This window comes from Ochotona curzoniae, unplaced genomic scaffold, assembly GCF_017591425.1.
Source record: "Ochotona curzoniae isolate NIBS_2020 unplaced genomic scaffold, NIBS_Ocur_1.0 scaffold_4683, whole genome shotgun sequence".
Lineage (NCBI taxonomy): Eukaryota > Metazoa > Chordata > Mammalia > Lagomorpha > Ochotonidae > Ochotona > Ochotona curzoniae.
Genome location: NW_024467121.1, coordinates 22,906,611 through 22,924,436, shown reverse-complemented (window position 1 = coordinate 22,924,436; position 17,826 = coordinate 22,906,611). Strand labels below are relative to the sequence as shown.

Below are 17,826 nucleotides of genomic sequence, written 5' to 3'. Positions count from 1 at the left end.
TCTATTTATAAAAGAGAGTATCTTGATTCCAGAAAAGTGAAGTCACACTGTTATCTCCCTCTTCCTTATCAGTGCCACACTCCAGTCACCCTTGCCAATGTGCTTAACTCTCTGCTCTTTGATTTCTTTTAAAGTAGCCACTTATCTTCCAAAGACATAAAAGGTTGTTACTCCCCTCATCCTTAAACATCAATGGCTTAAAATGCTCTACAGAAAGACAAAACTCCACTAGGAGGTCTCCTTGCACTTTGACCTGAATCCATGTCTTACCATCCACTCTGACCTCCAAAAATGGTGTGTGTTTATCTTGTAAAATGGTGCCCACTTCTAGATTTGCCCACACAGTTGACTCTCTCATTCCGATTCTCTTATTGGCATGCTGGTTAATCTACTACACCAATAAGTTCTCAAATATTTACTGACTGAATAAATAGGCAGTTTATAGACGAGACAGGTTTCCAAGATTAAAAAAAAATCTGAAGGAGCTTTACAGAATGTAACCTACATGACATAAAAACACTGCTTATGTGAGTATTTAATCATGACTTTTTTTTTAAACCAACTATACTGCTGTTTCCAAATAAGTTGAAAATGTGGATATTAAACTGTTACAAAGGTCGGCTCAGCTCCAGTCCTTGTGGCCACTTGGGGACTAAATCAACAAACGAAAGAGCTTCCTGTCTGTCTCTCCTCCTCTTTGTATAAGTGACTTTCCAATAAAATAAAATTGAAAAAAAAAAAAAAAACCCACAACTCAGGGTCTAGCACGGCAGCCTAGTGGCTAAAGTCCTCGTCTTGCATGTGCCAGGATCCCATATGGGTGCTAGTTCATATCCTGGCTGCTCCACTTGCCATCCAGTTCCTTGCTAGTAGCCTGGGAAGAGCAGCTGAGGACAGCCCAAGGCCTTGGAACCCTGTACCCGCATGGGAGACCTGGAACAGGTCCCTGGTTCCTGGCTTCGGATTGGTGCATCACCGGCCGTTGTGCTCACTTGGGGAGTAAACCAACAGACAAAAGATTTTCTTCTCTGTCTCTCCTCTTCTCTGCATATTTAACTTTCCAATAAAAACAAATAAAACTTAAAAAAAAACACACCTGGGTGATTAAATGGACAAATGTGTAGTGTGCATACACACCTTGCTGTTACTATACAGTCTATTTAAATATTTACTTATTTCTAAGTGTGGATTCTAGACTTTGTCTAACAGGTACCTATCATGTGATATAGGAATTAGTTTATTATCACATTTCTATTTTGTTGCCCAGCCAACAGCTTTTATTACTCAAAGCGAGCCAGCCTTGGTTGACTGACCCTGCTGGTGGAAACATAAAGCAGAATGGGTGAGGGCTGGTAGGGCTTTGCCGCAGCATCAGATAGCAGATGCTGGCACCGGTGGCTAGTCTGTCAGGTTGAAATACAGAACCACCTGGAAAGTGCATGATCTGGGAGTGGGAATGACCTAGGAGGGAAATGGTGGGCACCTCCCTCTTGGGTTACCACTCTCACAGGAGGGCACGAAAACTAGGACTGGGGCTGGGGTGGCTGGACGGAATGGCGCCCACCAGCATGTGTGTGTTGGATAGTGGAGCTGATTGGGTTGAACAAGGCTTCAGTGCCCACTGACATGTATGAGAGTTTAATGCGATGTGGGACTGGACCAGTCTGCTGTACATACTGGCAAGCATCAGAACCAGGGCAGAGGGCAGGCCTGGTGGGGGTTATTGTGGTTCGCTCCAACTAAGCTGCAGCTCCCACTGGTTTATGTGAAGGCTGAGTGTGTGCTGGGCAGGACCAGGCTGGACTGCAACACCTACTGGTTCCAGTGGAGGACAGAGCTGGAAACAGAATCGACCCAGCAATTGCAACCACCAGCTGATGGGGCGATGGACTGTGCCGGGCCCTGTACTTGCAAGTACACATAAGAATCTGGTCTAGGATCACCTTGGACAGTTTCTTTGGGATCCCCCCAATCAAACTGCCAGACTCAGAACCCTAAACATGAAGAGAAGTGCAGGTTTCACGGTCTGCCATGGAGCGCAAGTGCCAGAGCCAAGCCTCCTCAGAGGCTCACACAGAGCAGAGCAGTGAAGAGCATAACCAGCTGCACATGGAGGATATGGCAGTCTATCAGAACCTACAGAAGATGCCTGGCACCACAACAGAAGACAGAAGAAGTCAATCAACTACCCTAACCATATGTTGGCAGTGAAAAACTAGGCAAACGGAATCAGTGGATTCTGCAGTGACTTCATCATGCTTGGAATGGCAAGATTGGCAGCAGTTCATAACTGTTGAACTATCAGAACCACTTGAACAGGACCCTCAGAGCATGCTCCACATCGGGGCCCTGGGATGGGTGGGAGGCTGGGTGGGGCTTCTCCCATTGTCTCCCCCTTTACCCCAGATACAGAAAAAAAGAGAATGTGGAAATTAAAAAGTATATATTTTATTATTTATTTGAAAGGTAGAGTTACAGACAGATTTTCCAACCTTTGTTTCACTCCCCAAATGGCCACAACAGCCAAAGTGTGGCCTGTCCAAAGTCAGGGGCCAGGAGCTTCTTCCTGGTCTTTCATGTGGGTGTAGGGACCTAAGCACTTGGGCCATTCCCTGCCATTTTCCCAGGCTCATTAGCAGGGAAATGAGTTGGAAGTGGAGCTGTGTGGATTCAAAGCAGTACCCACAGCCCTCTGTCCCACAGCACTGGCCCCAATAGAACAGTTTTCAAGAAGCATTTCATTGCAAAACATGCAAAAACTGAGATTTGGGGGTAAGCTGTTCCATTTTTTAAAAAATAAAAACTGCATTTAAATATATATTTTATTTTTTTTATGTTCAAAGAAGTTGAAAAGGCAACTAGTAAGCCAGAAATAAATGGCTGCTGAAAACCAGATGACCAAGAAACTAATTTAGTACCTAGTCACAGAGTGAATGTGTTCTTAGTCCCAGAAAGCATTCAGTGCAGAGCAAGTACTTTTATAAGGCTTCATGGTGGCACAGAGCTTTGACATGTCTACTTCTACCAATCTGAAAGAAAAGTCTGTGTCGAAGTCACTTCAAATCTCTCTCCAGCCCACACATCACAAAGAAGCACGACCTTGGGAATTCAGTCTAAGTTTTAAAGTTAAAGAGAAGCATGCTCAACTATCTTTAGTGGCTAAGCAATATTAACACCAGTTCATTTTGCTTTTATAATCTGTTTGATCAGACACCCTCACCCCTCTCCTCCACTCTGCACGGAGCTCCCCAGCTCCTATGGCACTTCTCCCGAGGACGAGCCAGCCCCACCGGGACGCTCTTTACAATGGTATACTGCCTGCTGCCAGTGTTCACAACCCTGCACAAAGCTCCACCAGAGCTTCAAGGGACACAGAGCAAGACCTGACAGCCTTGAGAAAACAGACACCTCCACAATTACTGCTGAAGCTTTCAACATTCCTCTCAGTAGCTAAAGAGCACACAGGCAAAACACCAGTTAGTATGTAAATACAGACTTAAACAACAAAATCAAACAATTACCTAATTGATGTTAAAGACACAGCGTGTGTACTCTATTCACAATAAAATTTTTTTAAAAAAGAGAAAAGTCAGAACAATTTTGTATTTAACACAAACACCACTAATAATAAGCTATAGGTTAAAACAAAAATCAATTTTCAGATGAATAAAAAAATTTAAATATTTTTGAATGTAGCTAAAATAATGAGGACATAGATATAGTTAAATGATTATATAAGAGAAGATCTAAATTCAAGAAATCAAGTTTCTAAAACATAGAAGAGCAAATTTAAGACTAAAAGTAAAGAAACAACTGAAATCAAGATAGAAAACAAATCATGGAAAAATCAGTAAAATTAAAAAAATTTGAGGGGAGGGAAAATAGAAATAAAATTACTAATAATGTTAGGAATGGAAGAATATCACCAAAGATTCTGCAAAAGTTGAAAGGAGAATACACAAATATTGTTACACGAAATGAACACATTGCTTGAAAAAGAAATTACGAGAAACTTCAAGAAGAAACAAAAATCTAAATAGCTCTATTTCTTAAAAGGAATGCAATCCATAACTAAAATATCACAATTCTATAAGATCTCTAAAGTAAAACTTATTCTACACATACTTAGAAAAACAGAAGCACTGAAGCTAAAGAAAACTTCCCCCAAGAGAAAAAAAAAAAAAAATGCGTATTTTGATCAGGCAATGGCAGAGTACCTGTGCTAGTTTCTGGGTAGAACTATGAATAAAAAGGAAAGATCTTTCCTGCATGGAGGAAAGATTTCTTTGTCTTGATTATACATTTATCCTATGAATTATTTTGGAAATAAAACATGTTCTGGTGGAATACAAGTGTTACAGAAGATTAATATTTCATAGCTTAGAAAGAGTCAGTTGAAATATACTCTATCGTCCTTTTTGGGGGAAAACAGAGAAGTATTCTACAGGTCTCATCTGTCACACAACCAAAGTCTTGTGTATAAACAGCACAGAAAAGAACACATATTAACGTAAACTTTTTGCAGGGTTTATCAAAAGAAAATTCTTTGTGGACATTATAGAATAAGAAATTCATGACAAACTGTGTAATGAAAAAAGTAGGCTTGGCCATGCATTTGGCCTATAGACTAAGACACCCATTTCCCACGTCAGAACACCTGGATCTGATGCCAGGCTCTGGCAGAAGCTCCTATGGACCAGGAGGCAGCAGTAAGGGTTCAATTAGCTGGGTCCTTGCCACCCAAACAGGAAACCTGGATTGAGCTCCTGGCTCCTGGTTTGGGCCTGACATGGCTATTATATGCATTTGAGGAGTTCACCAGCAGACTGGCAGGGGAAAGGGGGCATTTATTCAATCTGTCTCTATTTGCCTCTCAGATACATAAATAATTTCTTAAAATCTGTATCATTGCGTACAGCCTACTTTAAAAAAGTTATTTTATTGGGTTACTAAGATTATGCATAGGATTCAAGTCTGTGGCTACTGTCTAGAGGCACCATTATTTAATTTGTCTACTAGGCTGAGCAATGCTGTAAAAACCTTAATACAAACAGCAGTCAGTGCTAAAACCAGACCAGCTATTGCCTAAGAGCACATACACATTTAAATGTAATTTAAGCATTTGGATCAATCATACACTCTCTTACTTTGTTTTTCTAGTTATTGTCTCTTAATGATCACCATTAATTAACAATTCCAATGGTTCAGAAATGCAGATGAGAATTCCAAACATATTAATGGTGGTTTCAATTTGTCTTAGACTCAGTTTGCTATAATAGTAGGGGGGAAAAGGCTAGTCTGAAGTTTAAAAGCAGTAATGATTACATTTTAGGCACAAAGAGTCACTTTAAAGATTTGCCCAATGATATGCTTACCCAAATATATCAGTATGTGAAAATCAATGTACTTTCTATTTGTTTCATGAAATACTGCTCATATTGTTCATTTGTTTAGCTAATCATATATTTGGAAATAGATACATGACAGCTTACCCCTTGTTAAAAACAGAAAAAAGAATCAAGAATGTTTTTATGCAGTTAGAACCCAATTATTACAATTTAAGTAAAAAACCCACAAAATTGGAGGTCAACATTGTGGTATAGTACGTTAAGACACCATCTGTGATGCAGAGCCAGGTCCAGTACTAACTGCTCCACTTCTGATTTAGCTCCCTGTTTATGGGTCTGGGAAAGCAAGAGAAGATGGACCAAGGGGGCTTGGGTCTCCTGTCCCAATGTGGACAATATGGATGAAGCTCCTGGCTTCCAGTTTCCGCATGGCCCGGTCCTGGCCACTGTGGCCATCTGGGAAGCAAATGAGCAATTGGAAGATCTCTTTCTGTCCCTCTCAAACACATAAATAAATCTTTGTTAAAAAGACAAAATTTGTTATTAAATGCTTCCCTTTAGTAAATAGTAGTTGCAAATACACAGTATGTCCTGCTTACCAATGTGAGCTCTGTCAGAGATGATAAGCCTTTTTTCCCAGCCTTCCAGACCTAGAAGAAAGAGCCGGGGTAAGGGTAGGGGGAAGAGACACATTTAATTGAACATTTTGTATAACGGTTTGTACAACTTATTTCTTTAGCAACACAATGCTTAATTTTTTAAGTTGAAGCAATCACTTTCTCATTAATTCCTCCAAGGTTATGCCAATTACTGCACTTGTTATGCTGAACTACAGTGCCATATATGCTTCTGCCTCTCTAACTAGGAATGCCTAAGAGCAGCAGCTAAGAATTTTCATAAGGAGTCTATTATCCAGTACTACTAAAAGAAATCATTGTTAACTGAATAAGCATGTTTAGGTTTTGTTGTTGCTGCTGTTGTTGTTTTTAAAGAACAGCAAAAAATTACATTCTCAACATTTTCAAACTGAGTGCAGTATTTAAATGCTAAAAGTTGGTTCAGGGTTCTGTGCTGTGGCACAGGTGAGTTTAGCCTCCACTCGCAACGCTAGCATCCCATAAGGATACCAGCTGGTTTCCTGGCTGCCCCACTTCTCACCCAGTTCCCTGATAACATGCTTGGAAAGGTGACAGAAGACAGTCCAAGTGCTGGGGCTCCTGCAAACCACATGAAAGAGTTGGGTAAAACTGCAGGCTCCTGGTTTCAGCCTGGCCCAACCCTGGCTATTGAGGCCATGTGGGGAGTGAATCAGCTAATAGATCTCTCTCCCTCTCTGCAACTCTGCCTTTAAAAAAAAAAAAAAAAAACATCCTTTTAAAAGTAGTTCCAACGGTTGATAATATACACAGATTTGTCTTGAGGATTTATACTTCTTAAATAATGGGCTACAAGGTATATCTGGTATATTGAGCTTCCCCTCTATGGTTGTTTCTGACAAGTAAATAAGTATTCAAATTAGTTTAGGGAATATCACATAAAAAACTCAACAAACTGGATCCAGTGGTGTCAGGTGGCGAGAAGGTAAAGAGAAGCAGAGTATAATCACCAGTGGATGAAGGGGGGCAGAGAGCAGTGCGGGGAGCTCAAGTCCAGGAGATTAAAAACCAAGAGATCAGAACTCAGGTCCTACAGGAACCTAGAGGACTACCCTGTCCTGGAGTTCTGCCACCCACACCCAGTAATTCGACCAGATAAAGTGGACAGGTGACCTATGTGAAAAAGGAAATTAGGACCTAGACAATGATGTTGCATTCCTTCTACTTATTCAAATACAAATTGCATAACTGACATTTAAAAATTTACCTCAAAATAACCTAGGATTTCAAAGAATACAACAAGAAAAGTTAACTTAGTCTGACATGAGATCATAATAAAACTTTAGAGAGCACAACTGGTTACAAGGTAGATTCACTCTTTCATACCTTTGCCTTTTTGAACATTTTTCTCTGCCTCTTCAAACAATCCTGGTAGATGAATTACTACACCATTTCCTAAGGGAAAATAAATAGATTCAAACCCCAAATATCTATAATAATACTGATATACAATGATCTTTAGCACAGAAGACTGAAACAGGGAGCAATAACAGAAATGATTATGAGTTTTAAACCAAAGCATACATGTACACCAAAAGTTTACAAAATGTTTGCTTTGGTCTAATTTTAAGAAACTTTCTAAAGATATCCCATAGGCAGATTTTAACTGAACAGTCTATGTAACAGTTTTTACAACCAGATTTCTTAATAATTAGTCCCTTAAAAAAGTATTACCACTAAAAGACCTAAAGACTTGCAAATAATCCACTGGGTCTATTCCAGAAGCTATTATGGCCAAAATTAATAAGGAATCAATGAACCATTAAATTAATAAGAGAAGAAATTAGTTTCAATGATGAAAGATTTATGCCATTATCATAGGGAGGGGAGACCACAACAGTTATCAATACTTACCAATGAACGCAGTAACATTTGGGTTAATTATGCCACTGGGTAAAAGATGAAAATCATATTCCACAGAATCAACAACAACTGTATGGCCAGCATTATTTCCTCCCTAAAACAAAAGGGCAAAATTACAACAATAACATATCTCCTTCCAAAGTAAATTAATGCTTTCCTGATTAACCCGAGGGAGTCCAAGATGGTTGTCATGCACACGGTTTCTTTCTAAAGGCTTTAAAGGATTGGGCTACACTTCCTCCTTTCCCTGCTATAGTATATGTGAAGAATCAGAAAAACCGGACTAAGTTTTTTTTTAAAGAGCAGAATCTCTTCCTAAAAGGGAAAAAGTAATTACTTTGTTTTGGCACTACATAGGATGTAGAAAGATCTGATGAATTAATGATACTTAACTGCAAAAAAAAAAAAAAGCATGAAAGCATGTCCAGGGTAGACATTTAGCCTGGCACTTAAGACATCAATTCATACACCTGCAGCCCATATGGCAGTGTCCAGGTTTGCTTGGCCCTGCCTCTGACTCCAGCTCTTAGCTAGTACACAGCCTGGGAAATGATGGTGACCACTCATGCAGTAGTGTTCCTGACAACACCGGGGAAATGGGAGTTCCCCAGCCCAGCCCTGCCTGCCGAGGGCATTTGGGGAGTAAACGATTTTCTTAAAGACTTATTTATTTTTATTAGGAAGACAGATTTTCAGACAGAGGAAGAGACAAGAAAGATTCCCCATCTGCTGGTTCAGTCCCCACATGGCCACATAGGCCAGAATTGAGCCGATCTCTATCCAGGAGCCTTATGTGGGTGCAGGGTCCCAAGAACTTGGGCTATCCACCACTGCCTGCCCAGGCCACAAACAGGAAACTGGATGGGAAGCAGAGCAGCCCAGACACAAACTGGTGCTCATATGGGATACTGGTGCTTGCAAGTGCAGGCTTAGCCCATCGAGCCTGGCACCAGGCCCTGACTGCTATTTTCCTATGAAGAACACAGGTGAGTAAGTTCCTTCACAATCAGGGAAAATATATTCCATCATCAAGCTACAAAACACACTGGAAGACTATCAGGGAAGCTAAAACAAACACAACTATAATTATTATTTCCATTGCTATGAGAGCTAAAATAGCAAAAAACAATTTAACTCTTCACACACATTCTCCATAAAAGCACTAGAGACCTACTGTTACTAAATCATTGAAAATCAATTTACAGGTAACTGTGACTCTAAGGAAATATTGCTTTACCCTATTATCTCTTACACATATCAGTCATAAGCTCCATAGGCTCTGTCCCCTGCCTACTTTGCAAATCACGGTAATTCTCCCTTCCCTTCTGCTGGCTAGTGATGGATCTGGACCAGGGAACCCAATCCCGGGTGAAGCAATCAATCAGCTCATCTTTCCTGGGAAGCTGTCAGCAGGAAGACAGCAGGAAGGTGAGATCCCTGTCACCCAATGGGAACATCCTAACAGGCAAGGCTGCCAACCCTGTTTAGACCCCAGGAGCAGCCTTGGTCTCTGGCTACCTGAACCCCGGTCATTCTTTTCTTCCTTTACACCAATCCTTAATTTACTTAAGACCATTTATTGAGGCCGGTATTGTGGCAATGTGACACAGCCGGTGATGCAGCCACCTGCAACGAGGGCATGCTATATGGGCGCTGGCTCACTGGCTGTTCCTCTTCCAATCCAATTCTGTGCTAGTATATCTTGGAAAGCAGTGGTTGATAGCCCAAATATTTGGGCTGTTCCACTCAGATGAAACCTGAAAGAAAAGCTCCTTGGCTTCGGCCTGGCCAAGCCTTAGTTTTTATGGTCACCTAGAGTGAACCAGTGGATAGAAGAGCTCTCTCGTTCCCTTCCCTGTCTGCAAACTTTACCTTTCAAAAAAAGAAACATTTTTTTTTCTTCAAAAACCCTTTCTTTCTAAAGTGCAAAGAGTTTACACGATTATCATGCCTGAAGGCGTGGCCTAGCAGCTAAAGTCCTCACCTTTAATGCACCCGGATCCCATATGGGCACCGGTTCTAATCCCTGCTGCTCCACTTCCCATCCAGCTCCCTGCTTGTGACCTGGGAAAGCAGTCAAGGACAGCCCAAAACTTTGGGACCCTGCACCCATGTGGGAGACCTGGAAGAGGCTCCTGGATCCTGGCTTCGGATTGGTGCATCACCGGCCATTGCGCTCATTTGGGGAGTGAATCATCAGACAGAAGATCTTCCTATCTGTCTCTCCTCCTCTCTGTATATCTGACTTTCCAATAAATAAATAAATCTTAAAAAAAAAAATCACTGGTCATTTATTAGGCCTTCTCCTTCCCACATCCCTCCCACCATCATTCCCAGTGTTTCCTTTCTGCGGCACTCAAGTGGGCAGAAACAGTGACTGACCTAACAGTGTCATAACTTTGAACAGTGAGGGCTCTTTTCTAGCACCAGCACAGACCCAGCTCTTACTGGCTAACAATTTTAAGCACATGGCCCAAAGGCATTTCTCAGGCCAGTTAATGGGGCCTCTAAAATGGTCTGTGTCTCTTTTTTTTTTTTTTTTTTTTTTTGCTGTGAATACTGTACTGTACTGCACACTGTACAGCAATCATAGAGTTCAAAGTGAACATTGATCAAAAAGTCAGTATTACCACTATGGATCACAGATAGTGCAGCAATGCTTCAGACCACTTCCCTTGAGCTAATTAAACAAGCACAGATTTTTTTTTTCCTCCCCCATAAAGATTCACTGATTTGAAACGCAGAATTACAGAGAGAGAAAAGAGAACGGTGGGATTAGTGGGGGAGAAATCTTCAATCTACTGGTTCACTCCCCAAATGGACACAATTGCCAAGTCTGTGCCAGTCCACAGCCAGGAACCCTGAGTGTCTTTCCAGGTCTTCCACATAGATGCATGGGTCCAAGCACTTGAGCCATCCTTCTGCTGTTCTCTAGGCACATTAGTGTAAGTGGAACAGCCAGGACTTGAACTGACGCCCTTATGGGATGAGAGCACTGTAGGTGCAGGCATAATCCCACCACACAGCACTGGCCCAAGGTTGCTATTTCCTATCTAAAATCTTCAAGCTTCTTGAAAACTTAGCATTCTTTTCAGTCAATGCCACATTGACTGTGCTGTTTTCTCAGTAATGACTATAAGACCGTCTCCCCCGTCCCAGATGAAACATGTCACTATTCACCATAGCAAAGGCACCTGTAAACCACAGCTGCAAAGGACTTGTAAACAAAGATAGCTCTTTTACAAAAACACGCATTCAAACTGCAATTAGTTTATGATCCCAAAGTAGACCAGGTTAAGTTGCTAGCAGCAGGTTGATCAAATTAAGCTGTCCAAGAGTAGCCAGACACACTAGATAGCAAGAGAAAACATATCCTGGGTATCTATATTTCTTTTTAGAAAAGGCATCCTTGTACACTGTCCAGTTATCTTTTGAAGGCTGAAGGGCATCTGCTTTACCTTGTCTTCCAGCTAACTTCACTTTCATAAACAAATGTCACACCAGATGAAAATTTTGGGTACCCTGTATGTTAAATGGTTACTTTGAAGCAACTTCCTACAGTGAAAGTAGAAAGGTGCATTACGTTGGAGGATCTCATGTTCCTAAGAAGTTTAGATTCTGGATACGAAACATTCACTAGACCAGAGTCATAGATGGCAGAAGAATCGAATGATATTATAGAGCTCTTTGAAAATGCCTCATAAAATTCATCTAATTGCTATAAACATGAAAACATCTTCCTAAAAACACTGAAATTGAACTTCAGATCTCAAAAGACAAAAAGCTTTTAAATACATCTTTACTTTTTTAACTTTTTCCATTTTTTATTATATTTTTTACAATCTTTACATAGTTTATTAGGGTAAAAAGGTTCAAGGGATACAGGAAAGTGGGTAAGACTATTATTTCCACATTGTTTCCTTCATGTATCTGAAGAAAGCCCCACCCAGTCTCCCACCCAGCCCCAAGTCCTGGATGTGGGGCATGTTCCAAGGGTCTTGCTCAACTGGTTCTGATAATCTTGCCACTCCAAGCACAATGAGGTCGAATCCACTGATTGACATAGTCCATCTTAGAATCTCCATTTGTCCAGTTCTTCCCTGCCAATATATAGCTGAGATGGTTGATTGACTTGTTCTGTCCTCTGTGTTTTCATGGTTAGGGTTCTGAGTATGGCAGTTCAATTGGGGACATTCCAAAAGAAACTTTGTCCAAGGTGTTCCCAGACCAGATTAGTGTATGTACTAGCAGGTACAGGGCCCAGCACAGTCCATTGCCCCAATCAGCTGGTGGCTGCAATTGCTGGGTCAGTTCTGTTTCCAACCCTGACTTCCACTGGAGCAATGGGTGTTGCAGTCCAGCCTGGCTCTGCCCAGCACACACTCGGCCCTCACATAAACCAGTGGGAGCTGCAACCTAGTCAGAGCAACCCACAATAACCCCCACCAGGCCCATCCCCTACCCTGGTTTGCCAGTATGTGTAGCAGACTAGTCCAGTCTGTCCCCCACCCCACTCGGCTCTCATACATGTCAATGGGTATTAAAGCCTAGTTCCATCTAACCAGCTCAATGATCCAGCCCTCACGGATGTTGTTGGGTGTCTGTCTGGCCACCCCAGCCCCTGTACTAATTTTTGTGCCCTCCTGTAGCAGTGGTAACCCAAGAGGGAGGAGCCCACTATTTCCCTCCCAGGCCTCTCCCACTCCTGGATTATGCACTCTCCAGGTGGTTCTGTGCCAGCTTCTGCTGCAGCAAAGCTCAAACAGCTCTCACCCACTCAAATTGTAGTTTGCCCCAGTAGAAACAATCAGCCCAGCCTGGCTCTTCCCTGATCTAACTCACATGAGGCCCACAGGTGTTGTAGCACTGCTTAGTCTGGTCTGCCCCCATCCCAGCCCATGCTCTCCAGTGGGAGTAGCTGTCCAGCAAGGAGACCACCCCTTATTCCCCCTGCCAGACCACCCCTTATTCCCCCTGCCAGCTCTGTCCCCTCCCTTCCTGGTTCTCACATGTGCTGTTGGGTGCTGCGGTCACATCTGGTACAGGCAACCTCACCTTGGCATTCTGTATTGTGCACTGTTTTTGTCACGACCAAACCTGGCTCGACCCACACACTGTTCTGGTGTTCAGATTCGCCATTGGATGATGTGAACTGATTCAGCCTGTTATGCCCCTGACCCATGCCTAATGTATGCCAATGGGAAACTTTCCATGGCCTGTTCTGGAATGATTCCTATCATGCTTCTTGCGCTTACCTGCAGGTCTATGTCCTGCCAGAGGAGTTGCCCAGGCTCCTCCATCAGAACCTCTCCCAATGCCAGATTTTGCGCATACCAGGGGGTCCATGAGCCAGCCCTACTCAGTTCACCTCCTGTCCTAGCAGGAACAGTGGCTTACTTGCTATTGGATGTTTCAGCCCAGCCACGGTTCATCCATACCTACATACAGCTCACACATGGCTCAGTAGGGGTTGAGACCTAGCCTAGTCCGTCTCACATCTACCCTGGTCCTCCAGGACACAAAACAGTGTTGGAGTCTGGCCTGGCTAGGTATGTCCAGTCCCAGTCCATACTTGTGCCAAGGGAGACTACAACCGTTTCCTGATCAGAACACAGCCCCCATTCCAGTCCACACGCCCCTTGGTGGGACCTCAACCCAGCTAGAGTGTCCCCTTAGCTCCCCAACCAGACCTGTTCCCAGCCATAGATCACGTGCATGCCAGTGGTTGCTCTGACTCAGCTTGGCTCAGCCCCTCACCTGTCCCAATCCCTGCCTTAAACATTATGGCTTAGCATCTCTGGCTCACACAGACCAGTAGGTGCAAGAGCCTAGCTTGGCATGACCTGTGTTCCATCCTGGTTTCTAGTTTTGTTTGTGGGCTAAAGTTTGCTCAGTCCTGCCCAGTACACCCCGTTTCATTACCAATTCACACATTGGCCAAGCGTTGGACCTACTTTCCCCAGTTTGTCCAACCCCCAGGTCTGGACCACATGTTCACCAGCGGGAGCTATGATCTGCCAGGGGAGTTGCCCAAGTTCCTCCACTTGATCCCTCCCAGACCCAGTTCTCATACACGCCATTGGGTTTTAGGCCAGTGTCTGGCATAAGTCTATCCTTCCTATTGGCTTTGTATGAGCTGGTGAACATTGCAGCTCGGCCCACCCCACACCCTATCCAGGATGCACATTCGGGTACTGCTTCCTTGACCAATCCAGACTGTTGTTCCTTTACCTGTGATTGATGGCAGGATCCTGGGTCACACCTAGCTTAGTCCATCACCACTCCAACTCTTGAGCTAACCAGTGGGGCTAGAATTTCCACAGGGTTTGACCCACACATTCCCCACAGAATCTACCCCCAGATATGGTTTTCTCGAGTGCTAGTTAATGTCATGGCCCTGCCTAGTGTGACCCTTCTCCTGATCCATCATCATGTCAGGTAACAGGATATGATCCTGCTAGACAAGCCCCGAGTCTTAGCTTTGGCTAAGAACTTCAGATCTCAAAAGACAAAGCTTTTAAACACATTTTTACTTTTAAAAAAGATTTTTGAAATATTAAAAGTATCCAAACTATCCATTCTTTGAAAATAATTATAATAATTTGGATCAGATAGCAGTGAAATGCTCTCATAATTTAAAGATTCATGGCTCAAAATATTTATACAATACACTGGACTTAAATGTGAATAATTTGGGACATCCTCATTGGATGCTCAAACTGATCACTAGAATTTGACATTCAAAACAGCATGCCAGGAAGATACATGAAAGAGAAACAAAGTATCACTTAACGTTCTCAAGATACAAGAGATACTAAGGCCTTTGAGCGGAAGATACAATGAAAAAAAAAATACTAGTGAAAACACACAGTAGTATGCTATTTCAAGGAATGGTGCCTGTTCTACCTTAAATTCATACCAACAGCCACTGGTGCAGAGAGATGTTTCACAGTTCACAGGGAAGGACTGAACTACTGATTTCAAAGACATTTCTAGAGATAATCCAGCCACCCAATAAACATTTGCCAAGGATGAAAACCTTAAAAAGGAATCAGCACACCTTGAAGAAAATCAACATTCTATTAGGGAACAACCTTTAACCACGTGTATCAGACACTGGTAAAAACGCTATACTTCAGGGCTACTATAAACAATATAAAAACCACCCTTGGCAGGAAACACTGAGTAACAATTGCTATAAACCTGGCAATGGCTTATCTTAAACGTTAATTCTCTACCACATTCAAAATTATGGGAAGTGGTCTGGAAGATAATTTTAGCTGCATGAGGTCAAAGTATTAAACCCCCCTATAGTTTCTCTCATCTTTTGTATTTCAGGAAGAAAGGCCCCATCTGCTGCTGATAGGCCGTTACGGGTCTTCCTCACTTACCACTGCATGGCTTCAGAGCCTTCAGTAGATTCAGTGTTCAGCCACATACACATTACCGACACACATTCACTGAGTTTACGTTTATGGCAAACTTTTAAACACAGCAGGAGATAGGTGTCCTTCATAATCGATTCCTTTACAACTGATTTTAGCTAATATTTTCTCCTTATGTTGACTTTAATATCCTGGAAACAAACCAACCAAGGCACCGCTGCTATGGCCTTTCCTGGTCATGAGCCATCTTACACCTATCACCACAACCAAGGCCACCAAGGCCAAGGCCACCAAGCTCTCTTTCTCCAAGAACCTTAAACAAGCCCCTAAGTCCTGGTACTAATTGCTATCATTCTAAAGTTTCTTTAGTTTCTAGTCGACAGAATACAAGCAGCAGCAAAGCACAGTATTTCACTTGAAGAGGATCTGAGGGGAAAAAATGGTCACTTCTTCCTAACAGAACTACCTCTGTGCTGCAGAAAGTGGCCTTGTGCATCCCCACCCTGGCCACCGTGGTTTACAGCAGTCAGCAGCTGTCCAGAAGACTCCGAGTTCTTCCTGGGCATAATCACTGCCCTGCTCACCTTCTGGACTCCAGGGCTGGGCAGTTCCTGATAGACACTCAACATGCGCTTCCTGGATGAAGGATCCGTGTCTGCATTTGGTCCCCATTTTTCTTCAAAGATATATTGACCTAAAATTAAGGCATCAGTACTTGTCCTTTGCTCCAAGGTCTACCCACTTAGTTATGGACCTGGGGGCACCTATCAAGTTAGAAATAACCCCTCATAAGTCCTGACTCTGAAAAGGCTTGAGCCTTGGGTGCTGTAATGATGAAAATGGCAGTAGGTATTCTTTCCAAGAGGCATCTTACACATGAGAACACATAGTTTTAAAAGAAAGAACAGTCATTGTGATTTTTTTTTCTATTTAGACTTTATATTGGAAAAAAGTTTCATTTTACGATGATACTGTTGCATACAATGATATATTATATGTATGCCACTTCTGGAGAAGTGCTATAAAAAAATCTGAGTGTATGGCATAAACCCTATCAAAGGACATATTTGTAGTAACAGCAAAACTTAAAACATCAAAGCAACCCAAGCACAAAACATCTTGCCTAACATTGACTTTCCTCAGCTCTCTCTGCTAAGAATGTCAACAAGCCACATTGTTCAGAAGAATTTCATTAAGCAGATGCCAAGAACTTTTTAAAGTAACCTCTACATTCAAGCATATTCATTACTTGGGGTGTTTTGTTTTGGTGGGGGAGTTGTTTTTGTTTTGTTTTGTGGTTTTGGCTTGGTTTGGTTTTTGCTTATAAAAGTAACAAGAATCCTAATCCATCAACCCTTACAAGGCACTGTTAAGGGGATGGGTGTTACAGCTCAGCAAGTTAAGCTGCCCTTGGGATGGCCATCCCATAGCACTGTGCCTGGGACCCAATCCTGACTCTGCTTCCAAACCAGCTTCCTACTAATGTGTGCGCTGGGAGGCAGCCCACGGCGGCTCATCCCAACTCTGGGGTTTGACCTAGCCCAGTCTGAGCTATTGCAAGATTGTCAAATTAACGTAAGGAAGATCATAAATTGAAAGTTTACAGATGAGGGAAGTTTACTAATTTCCTTCCTTCCTTCCTTCCTTCCTTCCTTCCTTCCTTCCTTCCTTCCTTCCTTCCTTCCTTCCGTGAAAGGCAGAGATAGAGATTCAATCACAGAGATACATTCACAGGTATCCACAGAGCCTACAGCAACCTGCAACAGCCACAGCCACGCCAGCTCCAAGTCCACCCTCCCACAATACTCATTAGGAGGAAACTGAAACCTAAGGCAGCATCAGAACCGGAACCCCGTCACTCTGATGTCCCATGTAGCATCTCAGGCACCACGCCAAACACCCAGCCATTCAGCCTCTATACTGAAGTTAAACCGGGCTGCTTCTCAAGCAGTCTTTAGACTTGCCCTCAGAACAAAGAGGTCCATAACCCTCCTCAACACCACTTTAAAAAAATATATATTTATTTTTATTACAAAGTCAGATATAGAGAGGAAGAGACAGAGAGGAAGATCTTCCATCGATGATTCGCTCCCCAATTGACCACAATGGCTGGTGATGCACCAGTCTGAAGCCTGGAGCCAGGAACTTCTTCCAGGTTTCCCATGTGGGTGCAGGGTTGCAAGGCTTTGGGCCGTCCTCGACTGCCTTCCCAGGCCACAAGCAGGGAGCTGGATGGGAAGTGGAGCTGCCGGGATTAGAACTAGTGCCCATGTGGGATCCTGGTGCATTCAAGGCAAGGAGGACTTTAGCTGCTAGGCCACACTGCCAGACCCAACACCACTTTCTTGATAACAGACCATGTTCTCCAAATGACAAATTCTAGCCATTTTCAAAAAACACTGAAAGTGAAGGTCTTTCTGGATAAATGTTACAAAGGATACTTTGCTCCAAAGCATCCAAAATCTAAAAACCGAGTTCTGCGTGAATGCGAACTTCTCCAGGTAAAGGACATAACAGGGAGGAGACTGAGGGGGGCTCAGCTTCCCTCCCACCAGGCAACACAAGTTAGAACAC

The 17,826-nt window shown here is 42.8% G+C and overlaps 1 protein-coding gene across 3 annotated transcripts in view; it reads right to left on the bottom strand.

The window, feature by feature from the left end:
* The window catches only part of ADSS2 (adenylosuccinate synthase 2), a 33,044-nt gene that overhangs the window by 13,430 nt on the left and 1,788 nt on the right, over nucleotides 1-17,826 (bottom strand). For 2 of the 3 annotated variants that reach the window (XM_040968319.1, XM_040968318.1), the window contains exons 2-4: nucleotides 7,859-7,961; nucleotides 7,331-7,399; nucleotides 5,948-5,998 (exon numbers count right to left, since the gene is read on the bottom strand). In XM_040968319.1, coding sequence (XP_040824253.1) covers nucleotides 5,948-5,998; nucleotides 7,331-7,399; nucleotides 7,859-7,961 — 223 coding nt within the window. The remainder of the gene's footprint in view (nucleotides 1-5,947; nucleotides 5,999-7,330; nucleotides 7,400-7,858; nucleotides 7,962-17,826) is intronic. The other variant, XM_040968320.1, reaches the window with a different exon arrangement.